Genomic DNA, 21,847 nt, shown 5'->3' with positions numbered 1-21,847 from the left:
GAAAACAAAAAAAAAAAACGAGATGCCTCGTGTGAGGATTGAACTCACGACCTTCATATGTCTGATATTGATTTTGAGACTGAAGCGCTGCCTACTGCGGTAACGAGGCTACTGACTACGGTTGCCAAGACTTGGTCGGTTGGGCTTTCCTGTAGTAAATATCACCGGGTATTACGTACGTTTTCGATTAAAGAAAACAAAACAAAAAAAAAAACGAGATGCCTCGTGTGAGGATCGAACTCACGACCTTCAGATGTCTGATATTGATTATGAGACTGACGCGCTGCCTACTGCGCTAACGAGGCTGCTGACTGCGGTCGCTAAGACTTGGTCGGTTGCACTTTCCTGTAGTAAATATCACCGCGTATTACGTACGTTTTCGATTAAAGAAAAGAAAACAAAAAAGAGATGCTTCGTGTGAGGATCGAACTCACGACCTTCAGATGTCTGTTACTGATTATGAGACTGACGCGCTGCCTACTGCGCTAACGAGGCTACTGACTACGGTTGCCTAGACTTGGTCTGTTACACTTTCCTCTAGTAAATATCACCGCGTATTACGTACGTTTTCGATTAAAGAAAAGAAAACAAAAAAGAGATACCTCGTGTAAGGATCGAACGCACGACCTTCAGATGTCTGTTACTGATTATGAGACTAACGCGCTGCCTACTGCGCTAACGAAGCTACTGACTGCGGTTGCCAAGACTTGGTCGGTTGGGCTTTCCTGTAGTAAATATCACCGCGTGTTACGAACGTTTTCGATTAAAGAAAACAAAACAAAAAGGAGATGCCTCGTGCCTCGGCTACTGATGCCTCACGAGGCTACTGATTACGGTCGCGAAGACTTGGTCTGTTGCACTTTCTGGTAGTAAATATCACCGTGTATTACGTACGTTTTCGATTAGCGAAAACAAAACAAATAGGAGATGCGTCGTGTGAGGATCGAAGTCACGACCTTCAGATGTCTGATATTGATTATGAGACTGACGCGCTGCCTACTGCGCTAACGAAGCTACTGACTACGGTTGCGAAGACTTGGTCGGTTGGGCTTTCCTCTAGTAAATATCACCGCGTATTACGTAGGTTCTCGATTAAAGAAAACAAAACAAAAACACGAGATGTCAGATGTCTGATATTGATTATGAGACTGACGCGCTGCCTACTGCGCTAACGAGGCTACTGACCTCGGTTGCCAAGACTTGGTCGGTTGGGCTTTCCTGTAGTAAATATCACCGCGTATTACGAACGTTTTCGATTAACGAAAACAAAACAAAACAAAAACGAGATACTGACTACGGTTGCCAAGACTTGGTCGGTTGGGCTTTCCTGTTGTAAATATCACCGCGTATTACGTACGTTTTCGATTAAAGAAAAGATAACAAATAGCAGATGCCTCGTGTGAGGATCGAACTCACGACCTTCAGAAGTCTGATATTGATTATGAGACTGACGCGCTGCCTACGGCGCTAACGAGGCTACTGACTACGGTTGCGAAGACTTGGTCGGTTCGGCTTTCCTGTAGTAAATATCACCGCGTATTACGTACGTTTTCGATTAAAGAAAACAAAAACAAAACAAATTGGAGATGCCTCACGAGGCTACTGATGCCTCACGAGGCTTCTGATTACGGTCGCGAAGACTTGGTCGGTTGCACTTTCCCGTCGTAAATATCACCGCGTATTACGTACGTTTTCGATTAGCGAAAACAAAACAAATAGGAGATGCCTCGTGTGAGGATCGAACTCACGACCATCAGATGTCTGATTTTGATTATGAGACTGACGCGCTGCCTACTGCGCTAACGAGGCTACTGACTACGGTTGCGAAGACTTGGTCGGTTCGGCTTTCCTGTAGTAAATATCACCGCGTATTACGTAGGTTTTCGATTAAAGAAAACAAAAAAAAAACGAGATGCCAGATGTCTGATATTGATTATGAGACTGAGGCGCTGCCTACTGCGCTAAGGAGGCTACTGACTACGGTTGCCAAGACTTGGTCGGTTGGGCTTTCCTGTAGTAAATATCACCGGGTATTACGTTCGTTTCCGATAGAAGAAAACAAAAAAAAAACGAGATGCCTCGTGTGAGGATCGAACTCACGACCTTCAGATGTCTGATATTGATTATGAGACTGACGCGCTGCCTACTGCGCTAACGAGGCTACTGACTACGGTTGCGAAGACTTGGTCGGTTGGGCTTTCCTGTAGTAAATATCACCGCGTATGACGTAGGTTTTCGATTAAAGAAAACAAAAAAAAAACGAGATGCCAGATGTCTGATATTGATTATGAGACTGAGGCGCTGCCTACTGCGCTAAGGAGGCTACTGACTACGGTTGCCAAGACTTGGTCGGTTGGGCTTTCCTGTAGTAAATATCACCGCGTATTACGTTCGTTTCCGATTGAAGAAAACAAAAAAAAAACGAGATGCCTCGTGTGAGGATCGAACTCACGACCTTCAGATGTCTGATATTGATTATGAGACTGACGCGCTGCCTACTGCGCTAACGAGGCTACTGACTACGGTTGCGAAGACTTGGTCGGTTGGGCTTTCCTGTAGTAAATATCACCGCGTATGACGTAGGTTTTCGATTAAAGAAAACAAAGAAAAAAAACGATATGCCTTGTGTGAGGATCGAACTCACGACCTTCAGATGTCTGATATTGATTATGAGACTGACGCGCTGCCTACTGCGCTAACGAGGCTACTGACTACGGTCGCCAAGACTTGGTCGGTTGGGCTTTCCTGTAGTAAATATCACCGCGTATTACGTACGTTTTCGATTAAAGAAAACAAAGAAAAAAAACGAGATGCCTCGTGGGAGGATCGAACTCACGACCTTCAGATGTCTGATATCGATTATGAGACTGACGCGCTGCCTACTGCGCTAACGAGGCTACTGACTACGGTTGCCAAGACTTGGTCGGTTGGGCTTTCCTGTAATAAATATCACCGCGTATTACGTACGTTTTCGATTGAAGAAAACAAAACAAAAAGGAGATGCCTTGTGTGAGGATCGAACTCACGACCTTCAGATGTCTGATATTGATTATGAGACTGACGCGCTGCCTACTGCGCTAACGAGGCTACTGACTACGGTCGCGAAGAATTGGTCGGTTGCACTTTCCGGTGGTAAATATCACCGCGTATTAAGTACGTTTTCGATTAGCGAAAACAAAACAAATAGGAGATGCCTCGTGTGAGGATCGAACTCACGACCTTCAGATGTCTGATATTGATTATGAGACTGACGCGCTGCCTACTGCGCTAACGAGGCTACTGACTACGGTTGCCAAGACTTGGTCGGTTGCACTTTCCTGTAGTAAATATCACCGCGTATTACGTACGTTTTCGATTAAAGAAAACAAAACAAAAAAGAGATGCCTCGTGTGAGGATCGAACTCACGACCTTCAGATGTCTGTTACTGATTATGAGACTGACGCGCTGCCTACTGCGCTAACGAGGCTACTGACTATGGTCGCGAAGACTTGGTCGGTTGCACTTTCCTGTAGTAAATATCACCGCGTATTACGTACGTTTTCGATTAAAGAAAAGAAAACAAAAAAGAGATGCCTCGTGTGAGGATCGAACTCACGACCTTCAGATGTCTGTTACTGATTATGAGACTGACGCGCTGCCTACTGCGCTAACGAGGCTACAGACTACGGTTGCCAAGACTTGGTCGGTTGGGCTTTCCTGTAGTAAATATCACCGCGTATTACGTACGTTTTCGATTAAAGAAAACAAAAAAAAAAAACGAGATGCCTCGTGTGAGGATTGAACTCACGACCTTCATATGTCTGATATTGATTTTGAGACTGAAGCGCTGCCTACTGCGGTAACGAGGCTACTGACTACGGTTGCCAAGACTTGGTCGGTTGGGCTTTCCTGTAGTAAATATCACCGGGTATTACGTACGTTTTCGATTAAAGAAAACAAAACAAAAAAAAAAACGAGATGCCTCGTGTGAGGATCGAACTCACGACCTTCAGATGTCTGATATTGATTATGAGACTGACGCGCTGCCTACTGCGCTAACGAGGCTGCTCACTGCGGTCGCTAAGACTTGGTCGGTTGCACTTTCCTGTAGTAAATATCACCGCGTATTACGTACGTTTTCGATTAAAGAAAAGAAAACAAAAAAGAGATGCTTCGTGTGAGGATCGAACTCACGACCTTCAGATGTCTGTTACTGATTATGAGACTGACGCGCTGCCTACTGCGCTAACGAGGCTACTGACTACGGTTGCCTAGACTTGGTCTGTTACACTTTCCTCTAGTAAATATCACCGCGTATTACGTACGTTTTCGATTAAAGAAAAGAAAACAAAAAAGAGATACCTCGTGTAAGGATCGAACGCACGACCTTCAGATGTCTGTTACTGATTATGAGACTAACGCGCTGCCTACTGCGCTAACGAAGCTACTGACTGCGGTTGCCAAGACTTGGTCGGTTGGGCTTTCCTGTAGTAAATATCACCGCGTGTTACGAACGTTTTCGATTAAAGAAAACAAAACAAAAAGGAGATGCCTCGTGCCTCGGCTACTGATGCCTCACGAGGCTACTGATTACGGTCGCGAAGACTTGGTCTGTTGCACTTTCTGGTAGTAAATATCACCGTGTATTACGTACGTTTTCGATTAGCGAAAACAAAACAAATAGGAGATGCGTCGTGTGAGGATCGAAGTCACGACCTTCAGATGTCTGATATTGATTATGAGACTGACGCGCTGCCTACTGCGCTAACGAAGCTACTGACTACGGTTGCGAAGACTTGGTCGGTTGGGCTTTCCTCTAGTAAATATCACCGCGTATTACGTAGGTTCTCGATTAAAGAAAACAAAAAAAAAACACGAGATGTCAGATGTCTGATATTGATTATGAGACTGACGCGCTGCCTACTGCGCTAACGAGGCTACTGACCTCGGTTGCCAAGACTTGGTCGGTTGGGCTTTCCTGTAGTAAATATCACCGCGTATTACGAACGTTTTCGATTAACGAAAACAAAACAAAACAAAAACGAGATACTGACTACGGTTGCCAAGACTTGGTCGGTTGGGCTTTCCTGTTGTAAATATCACCGCGTATTACGTACGTTTTCGATTAAAGAAAAGATAACAAATAGCAGATGCCTCGTGTGAGGATCGAACTCACGACCTTCAGAAGTCTGATATTGATTATGAGACTGACGCGCTGCCTACGGCGCTAACGAGGCTACTGACTACGGTTGCGAAGACTTGGTCGGTTCGGCTTTCCTGTAGTAAATATCACCGCGTATTACGTACGTTTTCGATTAAAGAAAACAAAAACAAAACAAATTGGAGATGCCTCACGAGGCTACTGATGCCTTACGAGGCTTCTGATTACGGTCGCGAAGACTTGGTCGGTTGCACTTTCCCGTCGTAAATATCACCGCGTATTACGTACGTTTTCGATTAGCGAAAACAAAACAAATAGGAGATGCCTCGTGTGAGGATCGAACTCACGACCATCAGATGTCTGATTTTGATTATGAGACTGACGCGCTGCCTACTGCGCTAACGAGGCTACTGACTACGGTTGCGAAGACTTGGTCGGTTGGGCTTTCCTGTAGTAAATATCACCGCGTATTACGTAGGTTTTCGATTAAAGAAAACAAAAAAAAAACGAGATGCCAGATGTCTGATATTGATTATGAGACTGAGGCGCTGCCTACTGCGCTAAGGAGGCTACTGACTGCGGTTGCCAAGACTTGGTCGGTTGGGCTTTCCTGTAGTAAATATCACCGGGTATTACGTTCGTTTCCGATTGAAGAAAACAAAAAAAAAACGAGATGCCTCGTGTGAGGATCGAACTCACGACCTTCAGATGTCTGATATTGATTATGAGACTGACGCGCTGCCTACTGCGCTAACGAGGCTACTGACTACGGTTGCGAAGACTTGGTCGGTTGGGCTTTCCTGTAGTAAATATCACCGCGTATGACGTAGGTTTTCGATTAAAGAAAACAAAGAAAAAAAACGATATGCCTTGTGTGAGGATCGAACTCACGACCTTCAGATGTCTGATATTGATTATGAGACTGACGCGCTGCCTACTGCGCTAACGAGGCTACTGACTACGGTCGCCAAGACTTGGTCGGTTGGGCTTTCCTGTAGTAAATATCACCGCGTATTACGTACGTTTTCGATTAAAGAAAACAAAGAAAAAAAACGAGATGCCTCGTGGGAGGATCGAACTCACGACCTTCAGATGTCTGATATCGATTATGAGACTGACGCGCTGCCTACTGCGCTAACGAGGCTACTGACTACGGTTGCCAAGACTTGGTCGGTTGGGCTTTCCTGTAATAAATATCACCGCGTATTACGTACGTTTTCGATTGAAGAAAACAAAACAAAAAGGAGATGCCTTGTGTGAGGATCGAACTCACGACCTTCAGATGTCTGATATTGATTATGAGACTGACGCGCTGCCTACTGCGCTAACGAGGCTACTGACTACGGTCGCGAAGAATTGGTCGGTTGCACTTTCCGGTGGTAAATATCACCGCGTATTAAGTACGTTTTCGATTAGCGAAAACAAAACAAATAGGAGATGCCTCGTGTGAGGATCGAACTCACGACCTTCAGATGTCTGATATTGATTATGAGACTGACGCGCTGCCTACTGCGCTAACGAGGCTACTGACTACGGTCGCGAAGACTTGGTCTGTTCCACTTTCCTGTAGTAAATATCACTTCTTTCTTTCGTCTTTAACCCGCACTTCAAATATACATTTCTTTCATTTTTTTGTCGTTCTCGCCCTGACAACTATGTGAATTGACCAAAGTTGTTTTTTTTTAGGACTAGAGCACTTGACAATAAATTGTCAATTTTCTTTCCAAACATCCAAATCGTTTCGACCAATTTTATTCCTGGAGAGTTCGAATACATTTTCCACGCCGAATGACTGGGAATAATCGCCACCTATTAGACTACTACAAAGATATATTTTCAGGCCTCGTCCACACTAGCGATTTCACATCGTATTCGGACGCCTACACTAGAGACTGAAAACGGAGATCTAAAGATGCGTTTTTGTCACCAGGCTTTGGTTACGTCTTGGCGTGCGGGAAAGTGAGGCATACACATAGAATATGACGTCATGCGTATTCGCCGTCCACGCTAGAACGATAGACCTCCGTTTTCAAAAGTCTCCACTTTCAAAAGCGTTTTTGAAAACCTCCGTTTTCGTGGACCTTCGTTTTTGAAAACCTCCGTTTTCGATCGTTTTAGTGTGGACTGTTATATATAAATGGAGGTTTTCGAAAACGCATTAGTGTGGACGTCGTCATTGTCACCGCATCAGCTCCCAATTATGGGCAGAAACAATATAATAATAATAATAATAATAATAATAATAATAATAATAATAGTAATAATAACGGTTTAATATCAGTACATCCATGATATGGCTCTTCGCCTGATAGAAAAGTAAAATGAGGAAATTAACATAAATCTTAATCATAAATTTGTAAAAAAAACTAAGTGATAAACGGTACATGTAAAATGTAATCATACAATATAAAAATTCATTATCTAAACTCGGCAAGAAATCATTCCGCCCTATTCCGGCAGCGCTCCCTTATAATACATAATGTTTGCTTACTAAAAGATTTAAAATCATCACAACATTTAACATCGGATGGCAGAGAATTGAAGAATTGATTAATTCTTTTGCATCCTCTCCAAAACAACAGAGTAAAATGATGGAAATTCGCGGTTCATTAGCATTTCGAGATGACACTCGTAGCCATCGGTTTCGATGAAGCTTTACCGCCTTATTTGTAATTGGTTTTCACGCTGTCGATGCCAAAAGCAGATCCGATACTCACGGCAATGCAACTCTACTTGCAACAACTGGAAACACCTGGGCTTCTGTGCCGGGTTCTTCAAAAGCCGGTTAACGCTAATCCTAGATTTAAAATTAACCAAGGAGTTTATTTCCCTACTCCCAAATGCTGTTCAACGCTGATATTTGGCAAAACGTTACATTAGAAGAAGCCAATCTTGAAAAAACAAATGTAAACAAAACAAACTTTCACCAAAAAGTGGTAAACATGAAACAAAAGTTTACGCTAATCCTGGATTAAGTTAATCGGCTTTCGAACAAGCGGGCCCTGGATGTTGCCAACTGTATTTTTTGGGGTTGTTTGTTCAGTTTCCGATCTACGGACCATACGGGCCAGATACGGTGAGAGGGTTCGCTTTTCTCTAATGTGTCACATGTTCGATTTCAATTCCGAGCATCGGAATTCGAGTTTTTGAATTATCTAATCTGCCCTAAGAGGTTTTATTTCGGCTTTTTTTTGTTTTCCTTTCTCATCCAAAACCTACATCAACATCGATTTGCAGTCTTAGCAGTTAGCGCTTTAGCACTAAAACAATAAATGCTTGGTGTTTTTCATAATCATGAAAAGTGTTTTAAACTAACGCAGTCGTGTCCTTCTAGTATTACACAGGAAACAAAGATCAAAACAGCATCGTGCAATATCGACTGTTTCCACGAATCAAATGTCAGTATATTCAGATCCATCCATATAACTGGTACTCTCACATTGCCATGAGAGTGGAGTTCTACGGATGCGCTGAAGGTAAGAAGGAAATCCAAAGGAAAGGAGCATTGATACTTCGCGAGTAGTAACTTTTTTTGTGACTTTTCAAGTGTTGTTAGAGTGCGGTTTAAGGGTTTATGTGTGTTCGAATTGACAAATGCCTTTATAACAGACGCTGAAGTAAGTTCGAGGGAGGGACGAGCGAGGCAAAAGAAAGGTGACTTCTCGTCTTATTCTGCTCTCCAGAGGTCGTGATTCTGGTTCATCGCCGAGAATTCCAACACTGGAGCGAGCATTTCAAATATTCATATGCGTCCGTTCGAACATTGCGTCTCGAACATAGACCTTTGCCGGTCTTGTGCAAGTACGGTACCATCGTCCTTTTCACCCTTCAAGTCCGAAGGGAGACAAACATCATCGTCTTCTCACCTTATGTTTACAAAATGACCAGGAAAGGTTTCAAGAATTTACAAACTTATCTATGAAGAGAAAAGCCTTTGATCCTTCAACAAATTCTCCAAACTACTTCTATAATGAAATGTACAAAGGTCAGTAAGGAGAATTTCAGTGGGGATATAGGGCTTAAAGGGTTAAAAATCGCTCCCAAAATAATCTCCCTTCAGCCGCATCTAACAGGGAATGAAAAAATAAGCCGATGCCACATAAAACCGGTAGGAACTGGGTCGTTTACAATACCGATGTGTTATTCGTAAAATGAATTGTTCTTAATAGTAAGAAGCTACGTACGTCAGTCTTGCTCGGAGATACTAGCTTATCAGCCACTCTATGATTCTAGTTGAAAAGAAGTTTGTAGCTTGTGTGTGGGTATGTGAGCACACCCCCCCCCCCCTACCCCTCAATCATTTTACTCAATTTTTAGAATTGAAGTTCGTCGTCCGCCTATTTGATTTAGATCGCTGTGTCATGCCGCTCGGTGTGGAAGACAAAAGAATCACAGACGGTCTTCTGACCGCCTCAACTTACTACAACTCAGGCTATGCGCCTTGGTATGGTCGTCTTAACAGTATTTACTCTTGGGGTGTGCGATCCAATCGCCATGGAGAGTGGTTCCAGGTGAACTTCGTGGAGACTAGGGTTGTCAAGGGCGTGGCCACTCAAGGACGACAGAATGGTAATTACTGGGTTAAAAGCTATACCATTGGTTACAGCGTTGATGAAATGAACTTTGCGCTTTATAGACAAGGAAGTGCAGTGAAGGTGAGCACCCTGAATTTATTCGCTTTAGGATATTGACGTCGTTATGGTTACGGACATGTCAGTCAGTAATATTTGTGCATCCTATTCACGCGTGAAGTCGTTCGGCCGTTATGTCATTAACTAAATTTCGTTTATCTTTGCATTTTCGTTGCTCTTGAAAATCTCCTTCTCCTCCTTCGTTTGCTTTTCTCACTTGTGAGAGATACCTTCAGCACTGAAAGATAAACTGATTCGGATCCCCTCATAGTCAAGTAATATCCTCTATGCCCTCCAACTTCGTTACCTATTCTAGTATCAGAGTCTAGCTATAACCTTTACAATTCTCTCCCGTTTCATATTCATTTCATTAGAAGTAGGTCGTTCTTCCTTAAGGGTCACTCACGTTTCAAAGTGCTACGCTGTAATCGTCGTAGTTTAGTTTAGTTATTTCAGTTTCACTGGTCACACAGCAAAGCAAAGACGATATTTCTCCCTGTACAACGCCAGACCATCACACCGTATTCCGTGCCTTACTTTTTTCTCATAGAGAAAACGTGGTCACTCAATAAAGGAATTAAATCCTCAGATTAAAGTCTGATTTTCTATCGACCGAATGAACTAACCCTATCGGCGTTTTCAGGTCTTCGATGGAAACTCAGATCGTCACACCATCGTGTACCACCAGTTTATCAAGCCTTTCACGGCTGTAAACGTTCGTATTTATCCAAAGACCTGGTATGGTTGGATTTGTCTCAGGGCTGAGTTTTACGGCTGTGCAGGTAAGAAAATGACGTATCACAAGCACTAAATCCCTGGCTAACTGGAGCGACATTTTTAGCACACATTTGTTTGGTATGACTGACGATGTTACACCAACCTTGGCCAACCTTTTTTAGGACCCATCGCGCACGGATAGCCCGTGGACTAAATCTCAATTCTGGTTGGTTGTTTACCTGCTAACGACGCTTGAAACTGACGAAACGCTCCAATATCAATGCTTAAACTCTTTATTTATATATTTATTTATTAGTTCATTGGGTTACACATGTAAAAGATACGCAATACAGCTTGATAAAAAAAAACTAATAATTTAATAAAGCCGGATTGGTGTGACACGGAAGCTTGGAGGTTATAATGAATAGGCTCCTTGGGCTAATTGCGTAGATATATGGTAAAGTACAGAGTGAGCAAATACAACTCACAATTTAAATGGTAAATCGGGTTTCAGCTAGATAATCCTTCAGGTTGCTTTTAAAAACAAAAATAGATGGTGAACTAATTAATGAAAGTGTCGCTCGTAAGTTTTGTAACAAGTAAAAAAGTTGTCCATAAAAGATCTTATAAGTAATTATTATTGTTATTAGTAATAATAATAATAATAATAATAATAATAATAACAATAATAATAATATTATTATTATTACTATTATTATTATAATTATCATTGTCATTATCATTATCATTATCATTATTATTATTATCATCATCATTATTATATTCGTCGATAAGATTTTTAATGAATTTTGCAAAGATAAGAGCTTTCGATGGAACCAACAATATTTTCATGCGTGTAGAACATTACCATAAGCCAATAGACTTTTTTCGTGAGATTGATTGCGTTTGGATACATTTCCACAGCGTCTCTGTGTAACGCACCTTTGGGAGTGTCAAACAAGCGCATCCCTGACAGTCGAATCACTGCATCCTCTGAACTTAATCAATTCAACGCCAAGCACGCGAGACTGGGTCAAATTAAGAAAGGCAGCAACATGGGGGCCTGGTGCTCGCGCGACAACAATAAGTACCAGTGGTTGAAGGTGGACTTTGGTCGGCTGATGAAAGTGACACAAATTGTCACGCAAGGACGTTACGACTACGGCTATTGGGTTACTTCGTTTTATCTGTCGTCAAGTGTGGATAACGTGCATTGGTCAATGTACAGGTTTAAGAGTGGAAATAAGGTGAAGTCAGTAGAAAGTTGATACACAGTGATTTCTAGTGGCATATTATTTATTATTATATGGACGGGAGTGTTTTACCGGGAACTAAGACACTCGCAGAATCAATACGACCACTACATACGGGAACCGAGTGGCGTATTTTTCGTGTCTACCACGAGTAGTCGTATCGAGCATTGACGTCACGATTCCCGCCTTCTTTTACCGCCTTTTTTTGTTTGTATTGATACCCAGTATTTGTGTTAAAGCCTGTTTTTCAATCTCTACCATGTATATATATTGTCTATGTAATAAAAGAAAATTACGCGTTTGGTTGAAGCCTGAATTTTATGTTCTCGTGGCAAGAACACAATATTGCTCTTGCCACTCAAACATAAAACTCATATCTTCTCACCACCGGGTAATATACTTGCAATTTGTATTTGCGACCTTCGAACCTTCAGATTTCTGCCTAATTATAACAGTGATCACGTCCTGAAAATTTTCCATATAGAAGAAAATGTAATTAAAGGACCTCTTATTACAGCTGGAAGTTCGACTGTTCCTTGTGCTAGAGAATGTGAAGGCTTCTTAACGGACAAGTGTTCAACGCCATTTTTTCATACTCAATGGTTGTGGTTGGCTGCGAAAGACAAAAGTCCATTAATTGCTTGATGTTTAAATTCACAGCTTTTCCAAGCCAATCGAGATCAAAACAGCCTTGTGCAAAATGCCATAACACCTGCTATATACGCCAGATATGTAAAACTGAATCCACGTGGTTGGTATCGACGTATCTGTATGAGGATCGAGTATTATGGGTGCGTCGCTGGTAAGTGATTTTCGTAAACACCGGAGCGCGGCCCCATGGGTGTCCACTTACGTAAGATTCGCGTGGCGCGTCGGGATAGGCATCTGAAGACGAAGAGAAAGTGCAAATTGGGCAAATGCAATCGAATTCAGACGCGAGAGATAACGAACATCATTCGCTTTTTCTTGCGCGCCAAATTCTCTATCATGCCTTATTTTGTTCCGTTGCAAACTGTCTCTGATAGGAACGTTTAGCATCAAGAGTGTCAAGATGTTGTATTGTTTAAATCAAATTTCCCTCTATGGCTAATGGGAGACTCTCCATAGAAAAATTTCCTGATGAATAGCAAACTTGTCCCAGTCAGGATTCGAACCTGCGACCACCGTGCACGGGTAGAGCATTCGACCAGTGTACGGACGTCACCGGACGTCACCGATTCGTCACTTGTCCTTTCGCCGGTGCAATTTTCCCTTTCGTGAACAAGCGATGCCATTTGGACGAGACTTTTCACTGTTAAGTTTGCCGTTTGCAAATGAGGAAAAAAATACTTAATCTAGGACTAGATAAGTAGCGTATGTCACTTAGAATAAAAAAAAAAAAAAACTGAGAAAAAAACCTCAGAAAAAAATTAGAAAAAGTCCGGTTCAGTGACTGGAAAGTAAATGTACTCAACCTCTACACTACCTTTCGGTTGGCAATTTTAAAGTATTTAAATGAAACTAATCGTAACAATTTGTTGTTAGCTAACCGAATAAAAAGGGTTGTTGGTTACTAAGAATGGCATCGACCTTCAAAAATGGCTTCGCTTGTTTAGGAAAGGGAAATCAGCTTCGCCGGTCGCCAAGCAACCAGTCTGGGTGTGTATACTTGCCTTTGAAAATAGGCCATTTCCGAGTTCATGTCTGCCTCTTCTTCAGAGCGAGTCTAAGTGCGAAGTTTTTCTTATGATAATTACTTTCTTTCATGTGTAAAGTAGAACTAATTCCCATTACAAAAACTTCGTACTTAGACTCGCTTTGAAGAGGAGGCAAACATGAACTCGAAAATGGCCAAATTGAGGCGAATGACTTTGTAGAGCCCGCAGATCATTGGGACGCATTGTCCATTCGGGTCCTACATAAAGGACGTAGCTAAAGACTTGTGTCGTCTCTCTCGTTTAGGAAGGATCGAAAGTTCAAGAATTTTATGTTGTGGGAACACTCTGCTTCAGAGCTGTTTTGTTTACTCGCTTTAGGAAGTTTCAAATCGTATATTCTGTACCTTAGATGTTTTGAAGTCTCATTAGAGCACTGGACAGCGAGTCATAATTTAGACCATGAGCAGTCCTTCTTTCTCCACTTAGATGAGAAGATAGGAGCGAGAAAAAATGGCCGAAAAAGAAATCGCCTCGCGGTTGACTGACAACTAAAAACATACTTCCTTCCGACTTGGAAAGGAAACATACTTCCCTAAGACGTTCACGATTTAATCATACTGCAAGAAAAAGCTTATGTAATTGCATTGGTTGTCGTACATGTTTCTGAGTAGTTCATGTTACGTCGTTTTTGCTAAGGAAAAAAAATAATGCCTCGTGTGAGGATCGAACTCACGACCTTCAGATATGTAATTGAAATTATGAGACTGACGCGCTGCCTACTGCGCTAACGAGGCACTTGCGAATGGTCATGGAATTTTATTATTTTTAAATCGTGACTGGTGAAGGTGGTGAAGCGGAACAGATTAGCTTCACATTCCCAAAGCTCTAAGACAAGAAAAAAAAGCAAAGAAATTGGCACCAGGCACTGCAATGACTATGAAAACGAATAATAAACCAAATACTAGTTTTATTAGTTTCCGTTTAAGTGAGCACCAAAATCACTTTGCCTTTGAAAAATAGAACTTCGCCTTGTCGGAATACGCTTGCCAAACCAACCATACATTAGCGTGGATAATAACAACATTACAACCACCGAACGGCGGTACCATCATCACCTTTGTCTGGAACCTTGGCACATTAATTCCACCCAGGCTCATTTGAACCGTGACCACGGCATTTTTTTTCCTCAAGCATATTTTCGTCTCATTAAAATAGAGCAATCTCGATATATTAAGATTCGATAAGATTCAGTCGAAAACAAAAGGCATCATCTCAAGGCTCTGGGGAATAAACTCATGCAAATCCTTATATTTATCCCCCAGAGCCTCGAGATGATGTCTTTTGTTTAGGACTGAATTTTAATATATCGAAATTGGTTTATTGTAAAATTGGACTCGACTCGACCTCCGCTTGGATTCGGAGAGACAAACAAAACAAGCTAGCTTCGTTAAAAACACAAAAACATTTTCTTGCAAAATTTTCCTCCGGTAAGTAGCTGAAAACCAATCGGGGCAGGGAAGATAATCAGGATAGTTAAATAAAAGGGATATGATCGAAAATGAAAAAGTTGATACAAGTTTGCAATAATACATTTAGGAATTAGGATTATGGAAATACAACATCTATAGTAGTATATTGCAGGAGTCGATGCAATACAGCATGTGGATATCGTCCTCGGAGTGGAATCTGATAAGCCCCCTGCGATAGGCTCTGTACTTCGGCTTTGCCTTGAACTGAAACTCGTTTCACGAACTTAAAGTGGAATCCTCTCGAGATTCTTGTAATGAAGATATTACGTAGAGCGTTTTTTATAGCGTCTTGAACATCTCTTGAAATCTTTTTCCCTAGATCGATGCGATGTTCCACTCGGATTACAAGATGGCCGAGTCTTACGATCTATGTTCACAGCCACCTCCTTGTACAACTATTATTACGGTCCCTGGAGTGCCAGGCTACAGGCACAAAATCAAGGCCAAACACGAGGAGGCTGGGTTGCTAAGTATAACAATGTGAACCAGTGGTGGCAAGTTGACTTGGGGGTGACGTCACGTGTCAAGAGAATCGCAACTCAAGCTCGCTACGACGCTAATCATTGGGTGAAAACGTATACACTGTCTTATAGCAACGACGGAGCAAGGTTCAACCCGTACAAGTACGGGAAACGAATTAAGGTATGTTCTACTGACAGGGTTGATTCGTTGGTAGCTAGTTTTCTGGTGTTTTGGTTGAGAAAAGGAGAAGCAGGCGATCTAGCCCGTTAGCTGTCAATGAGTTCTTCAGTCATACATTCTGTCTGTCAGTCATCAGAGAGATTACGTGAAACGGCGATCTTAAAGCGGCAGGCAGCTGGTAGTCAAAGAAGTTCTAACTTGTCTCGCCGCTTTTGTGAAGTTGCTCGACATCTGGAGCTAACAGGAAATATATAAGCTAATATCGGAAAAGTTTTGATTTTTTAATTTTTTTCGCAAAGTTCAAATCGCAGTTGAGTCAGACGTTTGCCGTTTGCCGTAAGCGCGATGCTAAATGTCTCTTTTCGACTAGTCAGTCAGTCAGCCGGCCGGCCGGCCTTCAGTCGGTCGGTCGGTCGGTCGGCCGCTGTCGGTCGGTAGGCCGTCGGTCGCTCGGTGGGTCATCCTGTCAGTTAGTCAGACAGTCAGCTAGTCATTCAGTGCTTGAAAATGAATTGTCATGTTTAAACTTTCTCGTTTCGCGGTCGGTTAGCTGCCTTCCGAGGGACTCTGTGCAATTAAAGGCTTGGTCCTCATAGCGACGCAAGCGTAAGCATCGTCTTTGTAATTACTATGTTTTTCATTTTTAGGTTTTCCAAGGCAATTATGAGCGATACCTCGTAAATTACCACAGGCTAAACCCGACCATAAAAGCCCGTTATATCCGTGTTCACCCAAAGACTTGGTACGGCTATATTGCCATGAGAGTGGAGCTGTATGGATGCAGATTAGGTATGGATACAAATCGTAAAATCGGTTGAAGGATCTTGCATCTCAGTGGTCATTTAATTGTGATCCATTCAGTCGAGGAAAGACATAAATTACGTTTGCTGTCGACAGTTAACTTAAAACGTTTCTATCGCACTGATCAAGTAACGGCAAATTCAGCCGATTTGAAGTGCTCCAAAATTCAAATATTGTTTATTGCTCTCGTGGAGGTGTGCAAGAGCCAACCTTTGTATCGAAGACGGCACTTGACGACGACGAAGATAAATATATCCCCTTATTTATAATTTACATAATTTACCGTTTTCGCTTCACCATTTCACTTTATATTTGCAGCGCAAGTTACGTAAACTCACCCAAACTAGCTGTTATTCAAGGAGAGGCGTTTGTCTTTCCTAACTTTACGTCACAAAGAGTTTTGCGTTCGCGTTTTGAAGTTTGTAACCAATCTCTAGAGAGACAGATAATAACATAACATAATTGAAGTTTAGGTTCATTTTCATCGGTTAAGACTCATCGGTTAAGACTAGTGATCTGCTCGGCGCAAAATAAAAAATTGAGCATAGGAAAGCCTGTTACGATACAGCGTAGAAGTGATTTAAATTTGTGATATCGCCGCTATGAAAGCATAGGGCTTATTCTTTAGCAGCCATCTTTAGAACGTTCAAGTTCAACTATACTCTCTCAGCTAAAATTCGATATTTTTTAAACATCACTAGGAGTCCTCTGTAACCGACCAATGGGAATGCAGACTGGCCGAATCAAGAACAATATGATTACGGCATCGTCGTTCAAAGATAGGTACCATTCTCCTTGGCTAGCGCGGCTTCAACGAAAGCGAAGTGGACGGTACGCGGGGACGTGGATGGCAAAATACAACAATTACTACCAGTGGTTGGAGGTTGATTTCGGCAAAGCGTCGAAGATCATTAAGATAGCCACTCAGGGACGCCAAGATGCGCCCATGTGGGTCACGCAATATTACGTCACAAGGAGTCTTGACGCGCTTCGTTTTAAACAGTACGAAGAGCGGAACAGTCTCAAGGTATAGAAATCACTTTGTTCACGGTCTATTAAAAGGCGCGCTTTTGTTGGCATCTCAAGGGGAAATAAGTAAGGTTTTGACCATCACAAAATATCCAATATGAAGGGATATGAAATTCAAATAAAAGGTGCTTGTTGTACAACACCTGCGACGTGTCAATTTTCCGCTAATGATGTGACTTTCCTTCACGATGGCCGAGATTTCTCCCACGAGAACTGAAAAGATATTTTTTCTCTGAGGATAACTTTCGCTCAGGTTGTCGACAAGTCAGTCAATAGAACTTAAAATTAGTAGCGTGTGGATCCCGCGTATGCACTGTCACGCAAGCGGGAAACTCGTTATCAAGCGGGAAACTCGTTATCAGCCGCTCGTCGACAACGACTTTATGATCAGAAGTTGTCCTCTTGGGAACGAGTTTTCAAAGGTGAAATTTTGCGTTTTAAACCTTTGTTCGACTTTTCAGACCTAAACAACCGTAAAATTAATTTATCGAATAAAACGGTTTTCGCATTGACTGTTATTATTGTTGCTGAGCATGGCAAGATTGTTACTTAAACAAGAACAAAACAACAACAACAACATTCTTTCTCAGGACTACTCTCACCCGGACGATCTTACTTCATTGAGTTTTGATATGACTCTCGCTTCAACCCATGTGCCATTTATCAACTCATCAAAAGTATCTTGTATCACTGAATCACGTGTTTTTCTTACTTGCAGTACTTTACGGGTAACCGTGATCAAAACACTGTTGTGATCAATTCGTTCTCTCCTATATTGCGATGTCGTTTCATCCGGGTTCATCCAAGAGGGTGGTACAGGTATATCGCCATGAGAGTAGAGTTCTACGGCTGCAACACAGGTGTGCTATTTACATAATTGAAATCTGACTTCATTCTTGGACTTACTTTAATAAAGAACCTAAAGAAAGAAGCTCAAATTAAATGGTCTATTTTCTTCTGAGAACAGAAATTGGACTAAAATGTCATTCTACGTCGGTCTTCCGGAAAATAATTAAACGACTTCAAAGAAAGCATAGGAGAGAATTCTGAAGTCTCAGTCTTGTATTCCTCGTTTAGATCGCTGTGTTATGCCATTGGGTATGGAGGACGAGCGAATCCTGTCGGATCGACTTCGGGCCTCATCGTCGTACAACTACAATTACGGACCTGAACGAGCGCGACTTAACCTCGTCGCTGCGAACAGCCGAACAGGAGCTTGGGTGGCGAAAAATCGTAAGAACGGAGAGTGGCTACAGATCGACCTTGTGCAGATAAGTATCGTCAAAGGTATCGCAACGCAGGGCAGGCGTGGAGCCCATCAGTGGGTGAAAACCTATCAACTGGCCTACAGTACTTTAGGAGTGCGGTTCAAGGCTTACCTGTCGTATGGAAAAGTTAAGGTAACGATTACCTGTCAAATCTTAAGTAATTTACCATTGCTGGATTGGTTACATTAGAGATCATTTTCATTTTGCCGCGTATAAGGCCTTCTCATTTTGGCGTCGAAGTGAGGCGGAAATTGTCAAAGATTTCTTGAAGGGGTTAGTTTCTAAAAAAATGTGGTACTCCGTCAGTGGGGGGGGGGAAATAAATGTAAATGAACCCTTTCATTCCCACGATCGAAACGTTCATTCTGCCAACTAGAACCATAGAGTTCTTTGTTGGGTAGTCATGAGAATTTGAGGTTATATCAAGATCACACTTCTTAAGTTGATAAATATCTTCATTCTCAATACCTGTCTGACTGAAATTTCTTTGAAATTGTAAAGAGAATTTACAAACTGATTACTTCTCGGAGTCAAAGGGTTTTAACCACAATAAGAAAGATTGGCGAGCTGAGCTTTTGAGTGTCATCCCTTTGTCAGAGCAAATTCATATAGTTTAGGCCTGCTTTTCAACCAGCAAAAATTTTTCCTTTTAAGTTATCAGATTTTTCAAAGTGTTATGTATTAAAAAAAAAAAAACAAAAACAAAAACAAAAACAAAAAAAACAGCATGCTTACCTATGAATTTCTAATTTTACACGAGATCGTATGTCGATTTCCTAGACTGATATTTCTTTCTTGGCTTTTTTCCTGAACTTTAGGTCTTCCGAGGTAATTACGACATTTATCATACAGTTGGTCACAAGATCCTGCCACCAATAAGAGCACGGTACATCCGTATTTACCCGAAAACGTGGTACAGTTACATCGCTTTGCGTGTTGAACTTTATGGATGTCGTCTGAAAGGTAAATTTCATATTGATAACGTTTTAAGGGAGCAGTATTTCCATCAATCCCAAGTATACTGAATTCCGCTCTAACGAAGGTATTTATTAATTTTTTCCAGAGCGGTTTTATGACCAGGCCATTGGCCTCCAAAGCAAGAAAATTGTAAACAAAGCAATAACAGCCTCTTCTCAGTTGAGCGTCAAGCAAGCCGCCTGGTTGGCGAGACTCCTCGGTCCGCAAGGCTGGGTCGCGCGTTATAATAATCATAATCAGTGGTTACAAGTTTATTTTGGAAGGTCAATGAAGATCACCGGGATCGCTACACAAGGACAGCACAATTCTGCTTATTGGATTACAGCGTACTATCTGTTTTACAGTTTCGACGGAGTGAACTTTGCGGAAGTCAAACACTGGTGGAATTACGTAAAGGTAAATGTGAAGATCTAAACGCTTTGACTAGTAATTAGCAATCAGGGGCCGGTTGCACAAAGCCTGGTTAGCGCTAACCGTTGGTTAAGAGCTATCTAAACCTATTGGTTTCCATGGTATTTAACGCTGGTTAGCGCAAACCATGCTTCGAACAACCTGGGCCTGAGGTAGAACTATCAGCAAAGTTTTAAAAAGAGATCATCGGAGGAAATTCTACAATAAAAAATGGGGGTCACCTAGTTCATTTTTGCCATATAAGCAAGTAAAGACGAAATTTATGGTGTCTTTTTAGAGCTTTCGTGTTGCCATGGTAATCTATTACGTCACAATAGAGGGCGCATTTTTTAAAGCAGTAATTGGTGTTTCATATCGGATCATAACATTGCTGTTACGTGATGCATTATAGTAGTTGGTGAAACTGGTTCCAGTCACCTTAAGTACGCAACAATTTGAACCGCGGACGGCAACATGGAGTGAGCTGTTTTCTACAGCTGTAATTAACTTGTCTTCACACAATCACATTTGTATTGTTGAGAGTCTTTTCACTAGTAGAGATGATTAGTTTCCGTCCCTGCCTCAAAAACGTCGCGTGCTTTTGAGGTCTCCAATGAAAAGAACTCGACTCGAAGTTTTCCAGAAAATCTGTGTGCCATCGCGTCGAAATAAGCACACTGAAGTATATAGGAATTGCATCATTGCAATTTTATTGCGACGGAATCAAATGATATGCTTGTTTTAGATATGAATGAGTTCGAGGTATGTTTAAAAGAAAAAAAAAATTGGTTGCTTTGGAAGGAGCGTGGAATTGCAGCTGATTCGAGGGAATCTTTTCAGATGCAAATTATCTTCCCTCGTATGCATCATTCTTGTACTCGTCCATGCAGTTCTACAGTGAAAACACGAACGAGGCCTATTGCAGAGATAGGAGCAGGAAGGATGCAACTGTGCGCCATGTCATGTTTATCGCAATTTCCACGGTAGTGTCGCAGCTTAATGTTCCAATATAAATTGTTTTACAGACATTCACAGGAAACCGGGATCAGGAAGCAGTCCAGACCTACCCAATTGATCCACCAATCTATGGTCAATATGTCCGACTCTATCCCCGAAGTTGGAGGTCCCGTATTGCGTTGAGACTCGAACTGTATGGAGGCCCTTGGGGTAAGTTGGAGCAGTCTTCTTTGATTTATTAGCTTCTTTCCCTGGTGTTTTTCGTTTTTGTTTTAAATTTACATTTTTAAAATGTACACCACATGTGTATCGCGAAAGCTAATCGAGTACAGGCCCCCCTTAAACTCCAACACTAGGTCTTTCGTAACGGCATTTTCACAGATCAAGCTATTTTTTTTGACGAGTTCTTAAATAAGATTTGGCTTGAACGAGCGACCATTCTCAATCCTATGGGTAATAATTTCTCATGTGATTAACTGAAAATGTCTGGTTTCGCGGGAAAATCAATCTAAAAATAACTCGGTTTGTAAAAAATGCCGTCTCCCAAATACAATGAAGTTGTACGTTTCTAGTCATAGGCCCCTGTCGAGGAGTAATTTTGAAGTGTGCTTTTTTTAAGGGATACTTAAATATGTATTTGTGATATCGTATCATATGGATTCTTTGCCTCACCCTTCTCATTTTGTCTCGTAAAAAAATTGAAAATTGAAGGTCACTCGAATAGAATAATGAGAAGGTTTATTTAAACATGGTAAAACACAGTAGAATCGTTTGGATTCAACAATACTTTTTCCTCTCTTGTCCAAAAATTCACTAATCAGTAGATGCACGTGCAAGTTTGATATCCAAAACGCAACACCAATTGTCCCGTTAG

The 21,847-nt window shown here is 41.8% G+C and overlaps 1 protein-coding gene and 22 non-coding genes across 23 annotated transcripts in view; 1 reads left to right on the top strand and 22 right to left on the bottom strand.

Annotated features, from left to right (window-relative positions):
* LOC137972867 (uncharacterized) overlaps window positions 1–21,847 on the top strand; it is a 237,670-nt gene that overhangs the window by 53,769 nt on the left and 162,054 nt on the right. The window contains exons 36-48 of the mRNA XM_068819561.1: window positions 8,476–8,617; window positions 9,492–9,796; window positions 10,416–10,554; window positions 11,414–11,736; window positions 12,403–12,544; window positions 15,228–15,550; window positions 16,198–16,339; window positions 17,053–17,378; window positions 18,099–18,240; window positions 18,458–18,780; window positions 19,467–19,611; window positions 19,712–20,022; window positions 21,042–21,183. Coding sequence (XP_068675662.1) covers window positions 8,476–8,617; window positions 9,492–9,796; window positions 10,416–10,554; window positions 11,414–11,736; window positions 12,403–12,544; window positions 15,228–15,550; window positions 16,198–16,339; window positions 17,053–17,378; window positions 18,099–18,240; window positions 18,458–18,780; window positions 19,467–19,611; window positions 19,712–20,022; window positions 21,042–21,183 — 2,905 coding nt within the window. The remainder of the gene's footprint in view (window positions 1–8,475; window positions 8,618–9,491; window positions 9,797–10,415; window positions 10,555–11,413; window positions 11,737–12,402; window positions 12,545–15,227; window positions 15,551–16,197; window positions 16,340–17,052; window positions 17,379–18,098; window positions 18,241–18,457; window positions 18,781–19,466; window positions 19,612–19,711; window positions 20,023–21,041; window positions 21,184–21,847) is intronic.
* On the bottom strand, window positions 220–305 carry Trnam-cau (transfer RNA methionine (anticodon CAU)). Its single transcript is given in 2 exon segments — window positions 220–255; window positions 269–305. It is a non-coding gene; the product is annotated as a tRNA-Met (tRNA).
* Window positions 410–495, bottom strand: Trnam-cau (transfer RNA methionine (anticodon CAU)). Its single transcript is given in 2 exon segments — window positions 410–445; window positions 459–495. It is a non-coding gene; the product is annotated as a tRNA-Met (tRNA).
* Window positions 1,392–1,477, bottom strand: Trnam-cau (transfer RNA methionine (anticodon CAU)). Its single transcript is given in 2 exon segments — window positions 1,392–1,427; window positions 1,441–1,477. It is a non-coding gene; the product is annotated as a tRNA-Met (tRNA).
* Trnam-cau (transfer RNA methionine (anticodon CAU)) lies at window positions 1,724–1,809 on the bottom strand. Its single transcript is given in 2 exon segments — window positions 1,724–1,759; window positions 1,773–1,809. It is a non-coding gene; the product is annotated as a tRNA-Met (tRNA).
* Window positions 2,076–2,161, bottom strand: Trnam-cau (transfer RNA methionine (anticodon CAU)). Its single transcript is given in 2 exon segments — window positions 2,076–2,111; window positions 2,125–2,161. It is a non-coding gene; the product is annotated as a tRNA-Met (tRNA).
* Trnam-cau (transfer RNA methionine (anticodon CAU)) lies at window positions 2,428–2,513 on the bottom strand. Its single transcript is given in 2 exon segments — window positions 2,428–2,463; window positions 2,477–2,513. It is a non-coding gene; the product is annotated as a tRNA-Met (tRNA).
* On the bottom strand, window positions 2,620–2,705 carry Trnam-cau (transfer RNA methionine (anticodon CAU)). The gene is given in 2 exon segments: window positions 2,620–2,655; window positions 2,669–2,705. It is a non-coding gene; the product is annotated as a tRNA-Met (tRNA).
* Window positions 2,812–2,897, bottom strand: Trnam-cau (transfer RNA methionine (anticodon CAU)). The gene is given in 2 exon segments: window positions 2,812–2,847; window positions 2,861–2,897. It is a non-coding gene; the product is annotated as a tRNA-Met (tRNA).
* Trnam-cau (transfer RNA methionine (anticodon CAU)) lies at window positions 3,002–3,087 on the bottom strand. Its single transcript is given in 2 exon segments — window positions 3,002–3,037; window positions 3,051–3,087. It is a non-coding gene; the product is annotated as a tRNA-Met (tRNA).
* Trnam-cau (transfer RNA methionine (anticodon CAU)) lies at window positions 3,192–3,277 on the bottom strand. Its single transcript is given in 2 exon segments — window positions 3,192–3,227; window positions 3,241–3,277. It is a non-coding gene; the product is annotated as a tRNA-Met (tRNA).
* On the bottom strand, window positions 3,382–3,467 carry Trnam-cau (transfer RNA methionine (anticodon CAU)). The gene is given in 2 exon segments: window positions 3,382–3,417; window positions 3,431–3,467. It is a non-coding gene; the product is annotated as a tRNA-Met (tRNA).
* Trnam-cau (transfer RNA methionine (anticodon CAU)) lies at window positions 3,572–3,657 on the bottom strand. The gene is given in 2 exon segments: window positions 3,572–3,607; window positions 3,621–3,657. It is a non-coding gene; the product is annotated as a tRNA-Met (tRNA).
* Window positions 3,960–4,045, bottom strand: Trnam-cau (transfer RNA methionine (anticodon CAU)). The gene is given in 2 exon segments: window positions 3,960–3,995; window positions 4,009–4,045. It is a non-coding gene; the product is annotated as a tRNA-Met (tRNA).
* On the bottom strand, window positions 4,150–4,235 carry Trnam-cau (transfer RNA methionine (anticodon CAU)). Its single transcript is given in 2 exon segments — window positions 4,150–4,185; window positions 4,199–4,235. It is a non-coding gene; the product is annotated as a tRNA-Met (tRNA).
* Trnam-cau (transfer RNA methionine (anticodon CAU)) lies at window positions 5,132–5,217 on the bottom strand. The gene is given in 2 exon segments: window positions 5,132–5,167; window positions 5,181–5,217. It is a non-coding gene; the product is annotated as a tRNA-Met (tRNA).
* Window positions 5,464–5,549, bottom strand: Trnam-cau (transfer RNA methionine (anticodon CAU)). Its single transcript is given in 2 exon segments — window positions 5,464–5,499; window positions 5,513–5,549. It is a non-coding gene; the product is annotated as a tRNA-Met (tRNA).
* Trnam-cau (transfer RNA methionine (anticodon CAU)) lies at window positions 5,816–5,901 on the bottom strand. The gene is given in 2 exon segments: window positions 5,816–5,851; window positions 5,865–5,901. It is a non-coding gene; the product is annotated as a tRNA-Met (tRNA).
* Window positions 6,008–6,093, bottom strand: Trnam-cau (transfer RNA methionine (anticodon CAU)). The gene is given in 2 exon segments: window positions 6,008–6,043; window positions 6,057–6,093. It is a non-coding gene; the product is annotated as a tRNA-Met (tRNA).
* Trnam-cau (transfer RNA methionine (anticodon CAU)) lies at window positions 6,200–6,285 on the bottom strand. Its single transcript is given in 2 exon segments — window positions 6,200–6,235; window positions 6,249–6,285. It is a non-coding gene; the product is annotated as a tRNA-Met (tRNA).
* Window positions 6,390–6,475, bottom strand: Trnam-cau (transfer RNA methionine (anticodon CAU)). The gene is given in 2 exon segments: window positions 6,390–6,425; window positions 6,439–6,475. It is a non-coding gene; the product is annotated as a tRNA-Met (tRNA).
* On the bottom strand, window positions 6,580–6,665 carry Trnam-cau (transfer RNA methionine (anticodon CAU)). The gene is given in 2 exon segments: window positions 6,580–6,615; window positions 6,629–6,665. It is a non-coding gene; the product is annotated as a tRNA-Met (tRNA).
* Window positions 14,088–14,173, bottom strand: Trnam-cau (transfer RNA methionine (anticodon CAU)). Its single transcript is given in 2 exon segments — window positions 14,088–14,123; window positions 14,137–14,173. It is a non-coding gene; the product is annotated as a tRNA-Met (tRNA).

The sequence above is a fragment of the Montipora foliosa genome, chromosome 10 (genome assembly GCF_036669935.1).
Source record: "Montipora foliosa isolate CH-2021 chromosome 10, ASM3666993v2, whole genome shotgun sequence".
Taxonomy (NCBI): domain Eukaryota; kingdom Metazoa; phylum Cnidaria; class Anthozoa; order Scleractinia; family Acroporidae; genus Montipora; species Montipora foliosa.
Note: the sequence above shows the minus strand (reverse complement) of the source record. Positions and strands in the feature narration are given on the sequence as shown.